We start from the raw sequence: 18756 nt of genomic DNA, 5'->3' as shown, positions 1-18756 counted from the left end.
CTCAGCTGTCCGTCATACAGTTATTTATTCATCTGCTTACTTCTATAATATATAATAAAAAATTCTATAGAAATTTTTATACATATATTTTAATATAATAATTTGTACAACTCATAATTAATTTTTATGTTTCTATTAATATATTATAAATAAAAATTACGATATTTTCATTTCTATATTTAACAATAATTTTGATACAGCATTATAAACTACATATATACAATGTAATATTTATTAACTATTGGATTGGCAACTAAGTGATTGCGTATTTTAAATAAGAAGGAAAATTCCAAATTTTTGTTTAAAAACATAACTTTATTCAATTAGGTATTGTCCGTTTTTGTCAATGACTTTTTGCCATCTTTCAGGCAGTGTCATAATTCCATCTTCATAAAACTTCTGATCTTTGCCAGCAAAAAACTGAATTAAATGTGATTTTACATCATCAGCATCACTAAAAATTGTACTATTTAAGGAGTTCTGCATGGAATGAAATAAATGATAATCTGAAGGTGCAAGGTCAGGGCTATTTGGTGGATGTGACAACACATCCCAACCTAGTTCCAATAATTTACGAGTGACCAAAGATGTGTAGAGGTTTGCATTATCATGCTGGAAAATGACACCTTTACAATTTGCCAATTCTGGCCGAATTTCTTTAACTGCATCGCTTAATTTGGCAAGTTGTTGGACGTACTCGTTTGAATTAATCGTTTGATTTCTTGGTAAAAGTTCAAAGTACAGAATTCCTTTATAATCCCACCAAACTGACAGCATAATCTTTTCTTGGTGAATTTCAGCTTCTGGTGTCGCCTGGGCTGTATAAACTATCCACTTTTCGTCGCCAGTAACCAGTCGTTTCAGAAATGGATCAATTTCGTTGCGTCTCAGAAGCGAATCGCAGATGCTAATGCGTTGCATCAAATGAATTTCCTTAAGCTGATGAGGGACCGATAAATCGAGTTTTTTGACATGGCCAAGCTGTTTTAATTTTTTTTGAATGCATGTATGCGATACATTAAGCTTCTCTGCAATCTCACGCGTTGTACTATGACGATCTGAATCGATAATGGCCTTTATATGGCTCTCATTAACTTCAACTGGACGACCAGATCGTTGAGCATTTTTCACTGAAAAATCACCAGAACGAAATTTGGCAAACCAATTTTGACACTGCCTTTCTTTCAAGGCTTCATTCCCATAAACGGCACATAACTTTTTATGTGCTTGCGATGCGTTCTTGCCTTTTCGGAAATAATACAATAAAATATGTCTGAAATGCACATCTTGTTCTTCCATTTTTAAATTGGGATAAAAACGAAACTAAATAAGTAATCGATACAGTTTTTTTTACTAAATTAAAGGTGGAAATCCAAACAACAAGAAAACAATATAGGTTAGGTGCTTTGAAGCATTGACAAAACAAAAGAATGTGCTAAGACCACCTATTGATAAAATCCGCAATCACTTAGTTGCCAATCCAATATTATCATGTTAAATTAAATATAATTTTTAATGATACATATTTTCAATGAAAAAGTATATCATGAACAAATCTAAAATATGTTTTTTATTAAATTCATTGAAATATTAATTTTGAATTTGTAAATATTGCCTAGTATGTGGCCTGTATTACCACATTCTAGTAACAATATGTTTTCTAGGGAAAGTGTTATTCTTTTGTTATCGCATTTCAAATATAATAACATGTAATCTTTAGATCACACGTTCATTTTTTATATTAAGAGAAGTTTAGAAAATACGTATATTTAAGTACGAACTAAATGTAGTTTATTGTATTTTTGTAATAGAGGGTTACAAAATAATTTAGTTATAAATATTGTGTTTGAAGATCCCGATGTTTCTTGTGTGATTTCACGTGTAGTTTATAACACGCGATCATGGTTTAAAATATTGAAATATCATTTGCAATAGATACATATAATATTTATTTTATCACAATGTCCGTTCATTAAGGTTTACAAAAATTATTATATGATTACATTTCAGTCATTTTTTATGACGATCTACTCAGAGACTGAGGAACCAACAAAGGACGATTTGGTTACTTAAACTACTTGTGTAATTATAAGTGAGGATAATACCATGCGAATGAAACCGGATGTTTTGTAGGCCATTTTGTAGGCATGCGCATTATTGTACTATATCTTTTTTTTCGCTTCCCATTGACGTCAGTTTTCCATATACTTGCAGAAAAAAGCGTTATGCGAGCTTTTAAAACTTGTATTTAATTATTTTCAACACATAAATACATTTATTCTTGGTTTTATTTATGAACTTTGTAAACCTTTTGTGAAACGTAACGTGGTGTGTGGTTGTATGGTGAATTTGTTCTGTTCAATTCATCGTAAGACTTGCAAGTTTACGATACAAACATGCAAGTGCAAGAGGCGGAAGGAGCTGATGGTAAGTAAATATATATTGTATTTTTTGTGTTTTTTTTTAAATTCCTTATTTTTATAATGTTTGACGAAGAGACGAGGTATTTTGTGGCCTGTTATGATCATTACGATACACTTAACCTCTATTCCACCAGTATATATGTATGTTGATTACTATACTATTACGTGATTCGGCAGATACATAAATGAAACACTTGTACATAGGTTCACCATGGAACAATTCCAGTGGTTGCGATGAAGAACGTCGTCCAACTCAAAAGGAGGGTAAAAAGTCGAATATATTACCTCTATGGGGAAATGAAAGGACTATGAATTTAAATCCACTAATTTTAACCAACATACAATCGTCACATTATTTTAAAGTGAATTTATATGAATTAAAAACATACCATGAGGTTATCGATGAAATTTACTATAAGGTGTCTCATTTGGAACCATGGGAGAAAGGAAGCAGAAAAACAGCAGGCCAGACTGGCATGTGCGGAGGTGTGAGTATGTTTTCTTGTACATCGTTCATTTTTAATTGTTATTTATTGACATAAAACTGAGGCAATCATAGAGATATTACCACATGTATAGAAACAGTCCAAATTTATAGCATTTTAAAGGACCTGGACACTCTATGAAATGAGAACTGCTATTAAAAAAGGTAGAAGTAATTAAAGTAAATCATTCAAAGTGAAAGTTCTAAATGTTTTAGACTTTCACTGTTATTAAATAATCAGGCATCAATATCAAAATATTGGGCTGGAATTGGTCTGAATGCAAACATTGAGCAGACAGTCTCACTTAATACCACAGTTAATTGCAGAGTAGCATGTTCTCGGTCAATAAATTATAATATAATCTGAATGTGATTAATTGACATAGGGGGGTGTAAATTTAGCGGTTCATGCAGGTCCGAGGAGTTGGTGCTGGTGGAATTGTCTCAACAGCTTATTGTCTACTGTATAAACTCTTCACCTTGAGATTAACACGGAAACAATTAAATGGTCTTATCAATCACCTTGATTCACCATATATTCGGGCATTAGGATTTATGTATATTAGGTAAGAATATTATGATATTAGATTTTACTTTAAAGAAATGTTCCAATAATTTGATGTATTATAAATATATTGGTGTTAACAGATATACACAACCACCAGCAGATCTATTTAGTTGGTATAGTGATTACTTAGAAGATGAAGATGAGTTAGATGTAAAAGCTGGTGGAGGACAAGTAATGAAGATGGGTGACATTCTCAAACAATTTCTTACTAAATTAGAATGGTTTTCAACGTTATTTCCAAGAATACCAGTGCCTATACAAAAAGAACTCGAACATCGATTAGCAGAAAGGTTTCCACAACAATCTATGAATGCCCGAAATGCAAAACCACCTATTACCCTAAATAGTCATGGAAAATATAGTAACAGCAGTAGTAGGAAAGATAACGGCAATCTCACCTCACGGAATCAACCGCGGCATATACCAGATAGCGAAGCTCAGTGGGGTGAGGCTGAAAGAACAAGTCACTGGCGAGCCAGGTGCGTCTACGTGGTATGAATACAATCACGTTACTAATTTGTATAATGTTAATAATATTCTATGAACTTGTTAGGAAAATTGGGTGAAGATTAAAGACGTACCATCTCCTGGAAAATACTCTTGATCTCAGTGTATCATCATTCAGTTTTCTTTAGTACATGTGTATGTTCTTATTTGATTCTTGTACAGTTATTCGCTGGCTTTATAAATTTAGTGCAATGAACTTGTTTTTATACTTATATATGCTATCTAGATTCTGAATATTGAATTTACTGAATTTCTTTGCAAGAGCAACATTCATAAGTTACATAATTTCGAATTTTTTTAGAAGTCATCTCGATATTCATTATCTCAATAACTGTACACTAATCTTTTTGTATTGGATATCAAGGAATGCAAGATTTTTAAATGAACGCTAAAATCTACACAAATATGTAATATCGAGGTGTTTAAGATGAATAATTTCTTGGTATCTTCCATTGTAAATAAGTGCAACATATGTATGCACTTACACAGGCTGATATTTTAAAAACGTTATTCGTTATTCCGCATTACTTCCCTTCGAATAATGTTTTTCTAGATCTGATGAAGACCGTAAGGACAAATACAGAGACCGAGATCGTGAGCGAGATCGTATAAGAGAAAGAGAACGAGAACGTGCCCGTGAAAGAGATCGAGAAAGGGATCGACATTGCAGACGATCAAACAGCCGTGATCGAAGTCGGAGACAAAGAGAACATAGAAGTCGTAGCAGAGACAGATCACATAGAGATAGAAGTAAAGATCGTTATCGTGATAAAGATCGTCATAGGGACAGGTACATGTGCTTTTTTTAAATATATTTTTAATTATAGACTTCTAATTCCTTGTTAATCACAGAAGAGGATCACCCTATGATTATGCAACAGAACTTGCTCGTGAAAGGGAAAGACAACGAAGAGAATGAAAATATACTCTGAAATGTATATATCGACATAAATGTTTGTACGAGTGTAACTATAGAGATGAAAACGATTTAGAGCCGAGCCATGCGAACACCACCGCGTTTTGAATCGATTACTTCATTTGAAGTAATAGCCTAAATTTAATTCGATTATATTCACTATGTAGTTTACATGTTTTTATAAAATAAATCCAAGATTATAACTATTGTTTTACAATTCCTTATCCTGCATATGTAATATAATTTTTTCGTAAATGTATATATGAACGCATATGTATATAATTACATAAAATGTTTCAAATGGATTTCTTCTTAATATATGTGTAATGTAACAAATTGTATTTATGTTTCCAGAATTAAAGAATGCTATAAAATCGATATTTTTTAATATTTTTTAAATTAATGTTTATTCACAACAATTTCTGATACTAATACAGTGCTTTACGGCGCGTGAGTACTTTGGTTTGAAGTTAAAAATGGCGACGGATACTTGCCGTCCCATCATAGTTGGATGCGACTAAGCAGAGGTTTCATCAAAACATGAAGGAAATATTTATTATCAGGTGACAGCAACCGCGTGGCCAATTTTCAAAGGTGATATAAATAGATGTTTTTCTTTACAAAACAGTTTTTCAGTATTCTTTGAATTCAATTCGTAACTCATATATGTACAGCTTTGTTAAAACTGTGTCGTTATGTTACACGTTACAATATTTTAACATTTGTTTCATAGAATCTCTTAAATAAAATCGTTATATTTGATTTAGAAAATTGATTTTTGTATTATCGATGTCAATCAGTTTAGTCTTCACAGACTCTTTTTAGTACATACATGCATTAAAATATTTATTATATGTTAGGAGATTATGTTGAAAAAGAATTCACAAGAACGAAAATGGCGTAAGTATAGATTGATCTTCAAGCTATAGAGTCGCCCTGTTATAATATTCAAGTAAACCTTAGTGCGCCATCTATGTTACGTTTATTCAATTGACATTTTGTTCACAGATGATTGGCCGACGCTGTGCTCTCATCGCTTTGGGCGGTCTTTTGATTCTTGTCCTTAGCGTCAATGTATATTTTATTCGAATGATTGTAGAGAGCTCGTCGCACAAAACTTCTTCTAAAGGCATGCCTATTTCGCAATTAAAGCCGGAACAGGAACAGTTAATATCTCAAGCGGGACAAAATTTACAAGTTTCGCAAAAATCAGTTGCGAAAGATATGATAAAAAAGATTAAAGAGGAGATACAGTTATTACCGTCAAGATATTTTAAGCAAAATACTAGCTACGTAATAGTATTGGAAAGATTATTTACTGAATTAAAGATAATGCCTAATGCTGTTCAAAAAAATATATGGAGTATACCTAACAATAATGTTAGTATTATATCGAAATATGTTTAGAACGAATAATATAAAATATCTTTTTTATTGTATATTATTTTTAATAATTGATATTTTTAGTGGCCTGATGCCCATCAGTTAATACCACCGGTCGCGCCTGAATTAGGAACAATTTTAGATATCTTGCGTAAATCAAAAGTGATGCGTGCAGATAACGCACCACTTGGTACGCAATTGAAATTGATGTTAACTTTAGAACACGGAACGAAGGCGATGTTCAAGCCTCAATGGTATTCTAGGGACGCTATTATTCGAGGACCTGTTTATCACGGAAAAGATCGACACAATGCCGAAGTAGTAGCGTTCTATTTATCTTCCTTACTGGCCTTAAGAAGAGTGCCGCTTACTGTTATAAGAAAACGTATGTTCCCATAGAAATTCTAGTAAAAATTTATATATAAATAATTTTATACAGATTGCGAGCAAAACATTTGACTATTTTGTATTAAATCTTTTTTAGTTGACTTAAGGAATGAAATTCGGCCTCGTGCAACTCCTGAACTTTATGCTACTATGTATCAAGATGGTAATGATACTTGTTTGTATGGTGTTTGTCATTATTGCTCTCCCGTGGATCCAGTGTGTGGAGTAGGAGATATTTTAGAAGGTGCTTTAATTTCTTGGTTACCACGATATCTAAGACTTGTAAAACATCGTCATCCATGGCAAAGAACATATAAAAAAAACAAGCTTGCAGCATGGGAAACAGATGATAACTATTGTGAAAAAGTAAGTCTATTAGATAAACGTATGCAACAAGTCTATCTTTCTCTTTCTTTTTTTTTCGATAATAACATGGAAATATTCGATTTTTTAGGTGAAAGACACTAAAGCATATTCTCCGCAATCGTCGAGCAGGCTTTTAGATTTAGTAGATACTGCGATTTTTGACTTTTTGATGGATAATGGTGATCGCCATCATTATGAATTAGCACAGAATAATTTTCATAATCCAGCTGTGTTGTTAATTGATAATGGGAAAAGTCTTGGAAATCCTGATATAGATCATTTTGATATTTTAGCACCTTTGTATCAGTGTTGTATGTGCGTATTTATATATGTATTAATTCTGTTTATTTATAATAAAAAGTGCAGTGTCTTCATTAAAGTTCTAAGCTTTTAGAATTATTAACTCTACTTTCATTTTAGGATTCATAAAACTACATGGGATCGTTTGAAATTATTTAGTGGTGGTTCATTAAGCATAGCTCTTGCAAGACTTGCTGCTCATGAATCCGTAATGGCCGGTGTTCAACCCCTTGTTACAGAAGCTCATTTAAGTGCCATGGACAGAAGACTACTTACTATTTATGCAGTTGTAGAATATTGTTTGAAAAATAAGAAGTATGCTTCCAATGTTATTTTAGACCATCGGTAGCCTATATATATATATATATGTTTTATCTAATATTTAGTGTGAACTTTAATGCTTAAGATGTTAGGAACACATTCATATTTTATAAATGATATAGGTGCAAACGATACTTTTTTAATGTCATTCCAATAAAGTTCGTTGAAATTTAAGACTTAGCAAAATATTGCTGAATAATTTATATTTACTACTTAATACTCTTATTACTTCATATTTATGCACAAGTACAGTGTATGTATATCTTTGATCTAAATAAAACAGCTTTGCCTATATAATTTCATTCAATTTGTCATTAATACCTAGGTAAAGGATTGTACATACGGTTACCATACAACGTGAAAGATGAAGTTGGTTAAAAAGAACGGTCGAATTAATCTAACCACATGAAGTTTAGTGTGATTTATTTGATGACACAATAATTATCGTTATTTGGATAAAGGTCCAGTGCAGCGTCGTACAGCGTATAAATACGGTACAAACGTAAAAAACCTGTAAATGTGACTGTATAATTATTACATGCACATCGTATTCATGGACATTGTGATACTGATCGAAATCTGAAATCGACTTCAAGGTTTATCAAACATGTACACTATGTATATTCGGCGTAGCCTGTGTTATTTTCTGTTATTTTGGCTTCTGGCAGTTGGTACGTTGCAATCTGATAAATTGCACATAAAGCATTCAATTCCTTTGCTTTCCGTCTCTTTTTTCTTTTATACACTTTACACGCCATAACCAAAATTGATCTTGCAGGCTACTATGGGACTTCGAATCAAATTTGCATCTAGCGTCATCGTACATTCCATTCGTATTTTGTATTTACAATGTTACATGACCAGAATATTACTCACGTATCTTACTGGCTAATTATAAACTTTATTCGTAACATAAATTTAGCGCCATCATCGTTAGGTTGCGTGTGTATATATATAATATATTATATTAACATTTTTTAATTAAATAGAGATTTCGTAGCAAAGTATGTATAAATAGACTATTTTTGCACGCACACCCATCAGTACATACTCACTTCGAACTGCGCTGTATTTCTGAAGGCGAAACAATACTCTGTTGAGCGGTCCGTCCATGAGATCCGTATATCGAATACGATAAGCTATTACCTGAAAGTAGTGGACGTGAGGAATGGTAGTTCCTCGATCCTAAATCTTGGCTCAGTTCGAAGCCCTTTATTTTTACGCCCTATGATAATACTGTTGTATATTCCATCCAAATTTCTCGAGTAGATTCGCGTTAAGCTACACTTAATCGTATTTGATTTGATCATAGAAATGTATCTGTTTAAAATAGACTCGTACTTCCGTAACGGCAGCGTAGATTATTGCATCGCGTGACGACGTATGCGTTCATACGTCGGTATATTCAAAGAACATAGAAGTATCGCTTGCTTGTCTCTTACTTATTTAATTACATATCACACCGAAGTGCATGACGCACATAAAGATCTAGAATAAATATAGGCCAGCTGTAGGCATTGAAAAATTTTTCTCGACATTTTTAATTTCATTTGTAATGCACATCGTCGCCTCGTGTAAGAGCAAATGGAAGGACATGTTTTATAAAGAGTATCATATCACGCACTGCTGAAAATACCTTAGTCCTCGCTTATAGCTCGATCGTTTAATATTTGATATTTTTTTGTCGTAAAAAGTTAGAAAGAGAAGATTCATATCCTAAAGGTATTCAAAATTTATTTTTGATTCTTTTCCTTCTTTTTTTTCATTTCAAATTTTCGTATGCATTTATTCTCATACGGCCAAATAGATATAAATTGTTATTCTTCAAACTGAATATTACAAACTGGCCTGATGCACGATTATATTCAGAAGTTGTGTTTCATTTTCATTAACGAGAGCAGAATTGAATTAAAGTGCTGATTCTACGCCTCTCGACGAAGATGTCGATGAACTTAAATCTTCGGACTGTCGAGTGTGCGACGAGTCAAGGGAGGTAACCGAGTCACTGTCGTTGCTATGAGGACTCGAATAATTGGCTGCTTCCTGTAACCTCATCAACATATTCAGCTGTAACAAAGACAAATTTTAATTAATTATCATATCACGGGATTCAGAAAGCGCTGAACATAATATTCAATGAACTTAATAAATAAGTAGAACTTCTAATACTGACTTCCATGTTGTATCATTCAAGAGTTAAATTTATTAAAAGTGAAGATACTAACTAGTGGATCTCCTTCTGTATCGCTATGTGTGCTACCAAGGCTTTTCACACTAGATGCGCCGACTCCGGAAGTGTGTCCAGACGTAACAACATCGTAGCCAACGTCTTCAGGTCGTAAACGAAGAAGAGCGTCGCTACCACCGTGTACCGCGTGCGTAGAAATCCAGGGATAACTCGATGTGATAAATTGAGCCGGGTCTTCCCAGGAGGAATCTCCATTTCCATTTCCACTCACGCGTCTACCGTAAAGTGTTAATCCTTCTCTGACTGCTTCTACCAGGTAAGGTACTACAGAGTAGTTCCATAAGTCCGTAAACCATACTTGAGAACCCGTTACTTCCATCGGACAGGACAGAAATAGTCGCGGTCCTAGAAGTTACACGTTTAATTTCATATGTTTATGATGAAGCCGATATTACTGAATTGAATATAAATATTGTTAATGATCTTACCTATTGTCACATCGGAACTGCTATGGGTTTCTAGGAACTTGTTGAGATGTAGCCACACCCGGGGCAACCATTCGACAACTGCTGCCATTTCTGCGTTTCTAGCTCCGCCACACTCACGCAACTCGTGTTCCAACAGCTTCCGCCTGAGATAACGTCCTAAGAATCCCTTAACTGGTTCCATGTGATTAGCGCAAAGCACCCACCTGAAAATAAGATATTCGTTGCAGAAAAAGAAGCGCTTATAAAAATATAAGACAAGTGGGCTGTCTCTCGTTAAAGGGTAAGTTAGATGATAAGATATACCTAAAATTGTGATGTAATTGAAGATTCGTGGTACTACAAGTGGCCTGACTCATGGTGCCAATAATAGCTGGACAAGATGAATGTCTAGTACCAAGCAGGCCACTAAATAATTCTCCTAAAGATGCGGCGTGTTGCAAGTTCTCGAGGATGATTACCCTTGGTAGTTCGTCAGCTGCGTTTGAATCACATCTTTCGGCGATATGCGCGAGATATTGCCTGAGTTCTTTGCTGGACTTGTGGTCCACATTGAACGTGGCTACCGCCGTGGCATCCTTTGTATCGTTATCGGCATCGACCAACGCATGAGCTAATTTTCCAGCTAAATAACTCTTGCCGGTACCACTGGGTCCGCACAGAATGACTCTACGATGTTCAGTTAGCAGAGATATCAATCGCTGCACAATGGACCGTGGTATGAGAGTATCCACAGCCAGCCATGAGTAACCGGAAAGCACCAGATAAATGGTTTTCACGTGGCCGATCAAGTAACCGCAAGGAAGTAACTCTGGATGCTGGGAATCCGTGGTACACCTATATCGGAAGATATTACAAAAATATATGTGTAAGTGTTTCGGGGTATTTTTATAATATAAAATATCAGTATACACATCGGTAAGAAAAAATAATTATTATAATACACATACCTAGAAGCTTCTCCAAGGTGATAAGCAGCGACGCATTCGACTCCCAGACCCAAGTTTGTCACAGGATCGACTCTCGAAACGTACTCCTTGAAGCATCGCCTTACAGTAGAATCAAGGGAGTCCCATGTAGTTTTGTTGCTGATGCAAACGCTCGCGATAATACAATGAGGAGGTTCACCGATGCTGCCATCCGACGTGCTTCCAGTTACGAGATTATAGTTGAAATTTTTCTCGCTACCTAGATAAATGGCAACGCTAATCCTTTTCCCATCCGTATCTTGTTCCAAAGTTGGTTCTCCTGTAGTTGAGGTGGTTGATGGGACTACTGGGTGTTCCGGTACGTTTAAATCTTCTAACTGGTCTGCCGTCGTACTGGTATCGCCGTTTGAAAGCGCAGCAACGGTGGAAGCTACTTCTGTCATGCTGAAACGTCTGTCTGGATCGCTAGGCAGTGACGACTGGGAGGATGTTAAGGATTTTGACGTTACTAATCTCTGCAGACGCTCGTTGTTTTGTTTCAGATTAAGCATTTCGTTCTGTAAAGAAAATTTGATTCTTTCATGTCGTACAAGGAAGTTGAAAATCTAAGAATTTTCCACCAGATTAAAAATATGTTTACCCTCATCTTGATAACAGTGTCTTTCAACGATTCCAGCTGATGCGCCGATGACAGAGCCTCGAGTCTAATATCTGTTAACACAAGATCCTTTTCCCTGAGCTGTTTCTTCAGTTCCACCACGTCTTCGTCCTCTTTTTTGTACAAGGCCGAACTGCTTTTGCTTCCGGTCAATGGATTCTCCACTTCGGGTGATTTCTGTCCGTTACTTCGAGCACCTTGAGCTCGGGAAGAGTCGTGTTTGGAGGCGCTCGGCAATCTAGGGCTGTTCGGTGCGCTCAGGTCTCCGCTAGCGCTCTCCTTGCAATCTTCGGCGTCGGAAACGGAGCCATGCCTGTTCTTCCGTGATCTCGAGAAAGCCTTTGAAAACGAGCTACGAAGCCAGCCTTTCTTCTTGTGATGGCTACTGGCCGAACAGGCGCTGCTCAACGAGTTCAACGAAGTGACACTATCCGCGGACAACTGTCTCGCCATCGAAGCACCCTGATGGTTGCTGTTACCAGTGCAGCCTGTCGTTCCAGAATCGGAATCGCCGAGGGTATGACGGCGACCGTTGTTCGCGGGTGGCCCGTTGTTCAAACCAGCTTCCGCGCTTTGCTTGCGAAGCCTTTCGATAGTTTCTCTTAATTCTTGAAGTTCGGAATCCTGAAATTTACAAGTAAATTGTAATCGTAATATTGCTTCTTCTTTCCTCGACCGCAGATCACAGGTTTTATCTGGTGATTTGCAAAGAATGCCGGCACGCTTGTACAAGTTAAGAAAGTTTCGAGTAAATACGCGCGTCACTAGTGACTGTGCGATTCGTGATATATTCTCGTTGCCTCGAAAGATTTATGAACACATAGAAACGATATTAGAGAAAGGAACATAAAAAAAAGAAACTTTCCTTTTCTTCCATATAACTGTACGAAGCTGTGATAGTATTACGCATGCAGTTTGTCTTCATATTTTATTTCTAGCTTTCAATAACACAAATGCAAGTTGTACTACGACGGTAGCTACGCGATTTTATTAATAATTGTATCGCTATCTGCAAAAATATCAAATACTTTTATTCCTTATACCGACGATCATATCACCGTACTTCGTACAGTAAAATGCATCTTGCACTTGACAGCATAATTAGTCTAATAAAATTTGTATCTATCTAAATTTTTATCTATTTCGCAACTCGTTACTTAATTTCACTTCGGACTCTAACCTTTGGTTTACAGTAAATTACGAGATTTTCTTCAAACTTCATCGTATATCTCCTAGTAACTACATCGACTTATTTGCGCATTCGTTAGTAAAGCATGGAAATTTCTCAGATGATAGAACAAACAGAGTAGTTTTATTTCCCATAGAAGTCGTTTCCGTGAAAGGGGCAAGGCTCTCGGCTGTGACAGCAGGCACAGTTATCCGAATGACTGACCACGGAGTCGCTGCTCCACGATTCAGCCATGCTGAACAATTGTTTTGTGGATTTTGAGCTCGATTCTTTCCTAAGTTTGTCTGGCTTGTTTCCCTGGGAGGTCGACGATTTTTTTCTCAGTTTACCGCCGATCGTCGATTTACGGCCGGATGTGCGTATCGTGGTCGGACTTGAATTGGCTGGGGTATCAGAGTCCCTTGTAGTATCCGGATGAAATTTTGGTCGCGCTTTTGTCCTGTTCGAAATATTTTTCAGCCCTCGTTCCAATTTTGCGTGTAAAATACTCAGCGTTTCTAACGTAGCGGTTCGTTGAGCCTTTTGTTCTTGTTTTAAATCCGGTAGCTTCTTCGACGTTTTTACGTCCATATTTCGATGACGCTTAACGTCTTTCTTGAGTTTGCTATCGTCGTTCGATCTTTTTCTAGAGGACTTGGGGCTGGATAGGCGAGCTGGGCCTTTAAACGAGGTCGAGTTTGATTTAAAGCTGTCGGAATCTGGGACTCGAAGACCGAGAGCCTTTGCGTCTTCTGCAGGGATGGGAATCATGGTGAGACCGTTTAATAGCTTAATCTTATTATCAGGGTAGGCGGATAATAATTGCATGATTTTCAAGTCACCTGGGCGATTTAATCTTTGATTTGGAGACGATTTTGGGAACTGCGAGCGATTAATCGTTTGGTCGAGGTTTCGATTTGCGTGCATCTTAACAATTTGAAATAAGATGCCAGGTTTTCGAGAAATCGTAACTACGAAGGTTAGTTTATAAATGGGGGAAAGGTACAGGGAAATGATCGTTCATTTCTGTCGTATGTGATTCATGGCATCTTTGTATATGGAAAATTAATGGTTCAAGGTGGAAATGTTCATCCCTTTAAATTTCGTGCTATCGTTGCACCGTTAGAGACTTCATATTTGAACAGCGAGCATTTACGATGAAACTTCTATTTGAAGTACAAATTTAGTCGATGGAATTCGATGCGATATTGTTTTTATATCGGTGATTTTATATGCTCGTTTAGAAAGTGTTGAAAACTATTAGGTCGGTAATAGAGCGCTTACTTTCTTTTCCGCCGTTGCAGTAAGTTGTTGTAAACGTTGTGTCATATTGGACAAAGATTGCTCGAACGCGGACACTACATGAGCCTGTAACAGAAAAATTCACAGGTTAATGAGAAACAGCGAACGTTACTCGAGAAAATGATTATAAAGCGTATTGAATAAAATTGAGCGTACTTAAAAAATAACGATCACACATAAAATAATATTCATCTCGCCTATCTTCTATCCTAAAACGTTTGAAGAGATCAGCGAAATAATCAGACAAGAGCATCCTATGAATCTTCTACGTCCTAATAATTTTATCAGGAAGCTTTTGAAACAGAACATGGAACTCGGATAACGAGTCGAGTGTTGCAGCCGGGCAGCTATTTCCCACCTATCGATCTCGGTCATCTAATTTTCCTTCCTGTGCTCAATAGCGAGACGATAATTCATATTTTTTTTTTACTTCCGTCGAGTGGCCATGCGTAGCAAGTAGCCACAATAAAAAGTGATTTTCATAAAGATAGAAAGCGACGAAAATTCTACGCTTACGGTAAAATGATCCTCACGGCTGTAAATATGTCTGAATACGAAGAAGGTTTCCGATTTCTTTAGTCCTCGTGTATCGATGAAGGTTCGTAGTTTCGTAAGAATGGCTTGGACATAATTTAGCTTTTTTCATTTGCTTCGACATAATTATTTGATTCGTGCAATTTTTTTATCAACCGGGTATATAACAAACGTAATTAAGATTACGCTATCGCTTGGAAAGCAATTAGATTTCTTTTTATCCATGACACAGAGAAACGTCATATCCTATCACGATTTCCTTCCCGCAGTTATTTATTCCAGTCTATCAAGTACCCTTGGTAAAGTAACATGGTCGGATGAGCGTCCAACTTCGTATCCAAGACGTAGGCGAGCTGACCCACAATGCGACCTACACGTTGCTCTTTCAATTTTTCTGGACGCTTTTCGTAAGAAGAATGGGAATAATAATGAAGGAAAGAGAATACACGGGGAAGGAGAAAATTCCATGTATCCGGTGTCTTGATAAACAAACATCAGAACGTATACATCACACGGTCATCTTCTACTCCACGGGGTGCACTTATTGTGGTCACCAACTGTTTCATACTCACTTATTTGAAAGGATAAATAATCGGTTGAAAGATCGCACGTGTCTATAGAAATACGGATACAACTACAAAATGTAAATTTATTATTTTACAAACTCATTTCGAAACCTAATTGACTTTGATATTTTCATAAGTATCTTTCTTCTAAGTATTACAAATAATAAGCGTTAGAAATATTACGAGTTAATTCATTGTAGGACGACATAAGATAAAATGTGAAATTCGAAATATTGTAAATATGTTGATTCTCACAATGTAACCGAGAAATTTCGACGAGAAACTACGAAGAGGAAACGAGAAGAAAGAAGGATAAAGGACGCGTGGATGAGCAACATTTCTACGCGTAATACCAGAGAAATTATTCCGTCTGTAAAGCGGCAACACGGTAATTTTCTCGGACCTATCTCAGGACTCCTTCATTGTCGTAGCTTTTCGCTTCATAACGTAGGATACGGAATGAGCTTTCGCGCTTGCAACGATGATTGCAGGTTGTCAGACACGCGATGTTCCCTCTTTTGTCGGAATGTCAACCTCCACTCGTATTGTTAATATTGTTCGAGTCAATGTCCAAGGTTCAGTGATTTTAAACAGTGATATCATACCGCAATTATTTATTTCTACGAACAAACATTTCTTTATCCGATAGTCTGTGATTTATCAAAGACTTTAACTTGAAAATTTCGAATTCAAGATCTTCCACAGTATATATATATAGCTCAGAATAAGTATAGTTGTTTGGATCAAAACTGCTTCCACTGCCGCCAGTGAAGTAAGCGTTTGCTACACAAGAACGGAAATCTCGAACGAGTTGAAGCTACTAAGAAGACCAGTAAATCCCTCGAAAGATCTTGGACGAGCATAAGTATGCGATGCGCTCCCACGCGTGACTCTAACGCGATCGCTATACTGCTTCACCTACCGCCGAATGTGTCAACCGTATCCGTAGAAATATATTTCTTTATCGTATCAGACGTATACGATATGCACGTAAGTGCAGTCCACCTACATGTCGGCTTTGCACCTTCCTCGAACATTCTGTCGAAGCGCACCTCGAACGGTTTCTTTGGGCTTCGTCGCTAAATAAATAAACGATCTTATATTGCTCGCGTCGCGTTCTGTAATACACGTTGAGCACAATCGTAAATAACGTTATTATCTGTATTTTATTAATTCCCCCTAGCGTTCTATAGTTTATACAGGAAGGTACTTAACAATTTAAAAGAATTGAAACATATTAAATCGAAGACGTTAATTAAGCTACTATACGAGTTCGTTTCAAAGTGAGTTCGAAATTCTGATCATAAATCTTCACATAAGATAGGGAATATCTTTTATTTCTCTATCATGATATACCACATAATAATGCACCAATTAAGACGTAAATCTCAATTAACGGAGATGGTAAATATAAGAACGAAGCTAGCAATTAATCCTCGAGGAAGAGGATAATTTATAACCTTCGTGCGAATTTAATTCATAAATATTCACGCGTAGAGGTAGACATTCTACATTTAAATATTGGTCGGATCGAATACGGCTATTCTGTTTGTCATAGGCGTGTCAAACTTGAGTTTTAAACCTCGTATCTAGAAACGCAGAACAGAGACGTTGGATTAGCAGCTAGCATCTATATCAGTATGGCGTGTCAACCTCGTCGAAGATTAGTTCGTTTTGATTTCCAGGCTTAATGATCAGAGTAAAGTAACAAGTGTACCCAGTGATAACATCGTTCTTTAATTTCCTTTTCTCGCGATCGTTCAAACTCCTACGTTTAATAAACGACCCACGGACGATCGTCGATTCTGATGCATGCGACGCCTACACGTTTCGACTTATCTGCCACAGATAACTACCATGGTCGGGCTCGATCGATTCGAAAAGTGTCACGTTGTTGTTGTTCTTCTTCTTCTTCCACCGAGCTGATCTTACAAATACATACGAAAATCCCCGTATGTTATTTAACTCGTTATTAACATATCGACTACCACGCAAATTCTGTACATTTTTCCCTGGGAGTAACAGATTCAGATATACTACGCTGTGATATCAAATTTTTGCGAAATATTATATTGTATCTGCGCACTTCTCCTGACAATTTTTTTGTTGAAACTTACCTAATCTTAAGGACTAAAGCTAATGCGAAACATTTTATATTCGTAATCTCTCTTTAGTCAATTTGTATCATTGGATTTTACTCGATTCAAATCGCAATTGCGGAAGGGAACTTCAAAAATTTGCACGATATTTTGTTCGTCTGTGAAGATACTGCTGTTTTATGAAATTTGGGGGAATTGAGATACATATTTCAAAACGTCACGATGAATTTTCTCTAATTATAGACATTCGTTTCGTATCTCCGATTTGGGTAGTTGGACATTTGTAACGCATCTGTTATTGCGATATACTTATGGGACATTTGTAGGAAAGCTTTTACGCATTATTATTGTTCGGTCCTTAATTTAAAGAGATATATAACTACAGATTGCACGCTTTGAAGTACTTTTTGTAAGCGGCAGTAGAAAGGGGTAAAAACTCTCGAGCAAATGGATACTCAGACAAGAGATGTGTGCTTCGTATAATAAAATTCACTTTGCCCACGTCTCAGGAAGAAAAAAATAAGTGCACGTTTTCTGACATCTGTAGAACGTAGAGCGTCTATAGAGTGCCTATCTAAAAAAAAAAAAAAAGAAAAAATAATAGTAATTTATCGGCCTCGAAATGCTGATCGCACTTGCCTCAGTTTCCCACTGTCTCGTCTTCCTTGATATAATACACCCTGCGAAAGACCTAGTCATAGATCATCTTTCACCGTTCTCTTTTGCGGTTTCATTTCGACTCGCTTCTACCCACGACGAATACGTCGCTCTTAATTGTACCAAATCTGCGTCCAATACTAATCTGCATCTATCGCGTAGGATTTTTCGATAAGCTCTTTCCTCATAAGAGATGCTCCGTGATGGGAAAAAAAGTCAAAGTTGTGTCGAGAAACCAGTCGTGATACCGCTATCGACCACGCTTTCGAAACGAAAATTCTCTAGTGGACGATACCGTTCTATCTTTATCTGTGCTTCAGGGATGATATCTTCAAGATATCAAATACTGTGTACATTAAACGCGTGGCTTGAAAATATAGATATTAAAATATGCGTTTAATTGGAACAGATTATTCCCAGCTGCGATCTATGCATCTACTCCGACATAATTACGAATTTTACTTCAATTGTGAGATTTCTTTTTCATTTGCCGAGTCCAATAATGCATACTTTTC

At 36.3% G+C, this 18756-nt stretch overlaps 4 protein-coding genes across 16 annotated transcripts in view; 2 read left to right on the top strand and 2 right to left on the bottom strand.

Moving 5' to 3' along the window:
- The first annotated feature begins 1841 nt into the window (after positions 1-1841).
- Positions 1842-5101, top strand: LOC126916917 (pre-mRNA-splicing factor 38B). Of its 6 annotated transcripts, none has more exons than XM_050723219.1 (6): positions 1842-2427; positions 2628-2911; positions 3310-3473; positions 3556-3954; positions 4536-4772; positions 4838-5101. In XM_050723219.1, exons 1-6 carry the CDS (start codon positions 2397-2399, stop codon positions 4899-4901), a joined length of 1179 nt encoding a protein of 392 aa, XP_050579176.1. In that variant the 5' UTR covers positions 1842-2396; the 3' UTR covers positions 4902-5101. The 6 variants fall into 6 exon arrangements, with proteins under 6 accessions (XP_050579176.1, XP_050579180.1, XP_050579178.1 ...); XM_050723223.1 differs by having other exon boundaries at positions 1844-2427; positions 4536-4732; positions 4810-5101; XM_050723221.1 differs by having other exon boundaries at positions 1848-2427; positions 2601-2911; positions 4835-5101.
- A 206-nt stretch (positions 5102-5307) lies between these two features.
- Positions 5308-7957, top strand: LOC126916915 (glycosaminoglycan xylosylkinase). 2 transcript variants are annotated; one of them, XM_050723217.1, is made up of 7 exons: positions 5308-5492; positions 5759-5798; positions 5907-6278; positions 6366-6666; positions 6766-7034; positions 7123-7349; positions 7455-7957. In XM_050723217.1, the coding sequence occupies exons 3-7, from the start codon at positions 5907-5909 to the stop codon at positions 7681-7683; spliced, it is 1398 nt and encodes a 465-aa protein (XP_050579174.1). In that variant the 5' UTR covers positions 5308-5492; positions 5759-5798; the 3' UTR covers positions 7684-7957. The 2 variants fall into 2 exon arrangements, with proteins under 2 accessions (XP_050579174.1, XP_050579173.1); XM_050723216.1 differs by lacking the exon at positions 5759-5798 and having other exon boundaries at positions 5309-5492.
- A 104-nt stretch (positions 7958-8061) lies between these two features.
- The window catches only part of LOC126916905 (protein sickie), a 190959-nt gene continuing 180264 nt past the window's right edge, over positions 8062-18756 (bottom strand). For all 7 annotated transcript variants that reach the window (XM_050723180.1, XM_050723176.1, XM_050723177.1 and 4 more), the window contains 7 exons: positions 14368-14451; positions 11898-12539; positions 11279-11814; positions 10635-11165; positions 10332-10534; positions 9881-10248; positions 8062-9722 (listed from right to left, as the gene is read on the bottom strand). In XM_050723180.1, coding sequence (XP_050579137.1) covers positions 9564-9722; positions 9881-10248; positions 10332-10534; positions 10635-11165; positions 11279-11814; positions 11898-12539; positions 14368-14451 — 2523 coding nt within the window. In that variant the 3' untranslated portion in view covers positions 8062-9563. The remainder of the gene's footprint in view (positions 9723-9880; positions 10249-10331; positions 10535-10634; positions 11166-11278; positions 11815-11897; positions 12540-14367; positions 14452-18756) is intronic.
- LOC126916926 (uncharacterized) lies at positions 12546-14361 on the bottom strand. The gene is made up of 2 exons (XM_050723243.1): positions 13926-14361; positions 12546-13835 (listed from the first exon to the last, which is right to left on the bottom strand). Exons 1-2 carry the CDS (start codon positions 14008-14010, stop codon positions 13228-13230), a joined length of 693 nt encoding a protein of 230 aa, XP_050579200.1. The 5' UTR covers positions 14011-14361; the 3' UTR covers positions 12546-13227.

Source organism: Bombus affinis, chromosome 5 (genome assembly GCF_024516045.1).
Source record: "Bombus affinis isolate iyBomAffi1 chromosome 5, iyBomAffi1.2, whole genome shotgun sequence".
In the NCBI taxonomy this organism is placed as follows: domain Eukaryota; kingdom Metazoa; phylum Arthropoda; class Insecta; order Hymenoptera; family Apidae; genus Bombus; species Bombus affinis.
Note: the sequence above shows the minus strand (reverse complement) of the source record. Positions and strands in the feature narration are given on the sequence as shown.

What these genes read in the sequence shown, in the direction of transcription:
- LOC126916926 (XM_050723243.1), bottom strand. Translation starts at nt 14,010, where the DNA reads ATGCACGCAAATCGAAACCTCGACCAAACGATTAATCGCTCGCAGTTC. An exon ending in TCAAAGATTAAATCGCCCAG is followed by an intron (nt 13,836 to 13,925) that starts GTGACTTGAAAA and finishes CCATCCCTGCAG; the next exon opens with AAGACGCAAAGGCTCTCGGT.
- LOC126916915 (XM_050723217.1), top strand. Translation starts at nt 5,907, where the DNA reads ATGATTGGCCGACGCTGTGCTCTCATCGCTTTGGGCGGTCTTTTGATT. An exon ending in ATGATAACTATTGTGAAAAA is followed by an intron (nt 7,035 to 7,122) that starts GTAAGTCTATTA and finishes TCGATTTTTTAG; the next exon opens with GTGAAAGACACTAAAGCATA. An exon ending in CCTTTGTATCAGTGTTGTAT is followed by an intron (nt 7,350 to 7,454) that starts GTGCGTATTTAT and finishes CTTTCATTTTAG; the next exon opens with GATTCATAAAACTACATGGG.
- LOC126916917 (XM_050723218.1), top strand. Translation starts at nt 2,397, where the DNA reads ATGCAAGTGCAAGAGGCGGAAGGAGCTGATG. An exon ending in AGAGGCGGAAGGAGCTGATG is followed by an intron (nt 2,428 to 2,627) that starts GTAAGTAAATAT and finishes ACTTGTACATAG; the next exon opens with GTTCACCATGGAACAATTCC. An exon ending in AAAGATCGTCATAGGGACAG is followed by an intron (nt 4,773 to 4,834) that starts GTACATGTGCTT and finishes TGTTAATCACAG; the next exon opens with AAGAGGATCACCCTATGATT.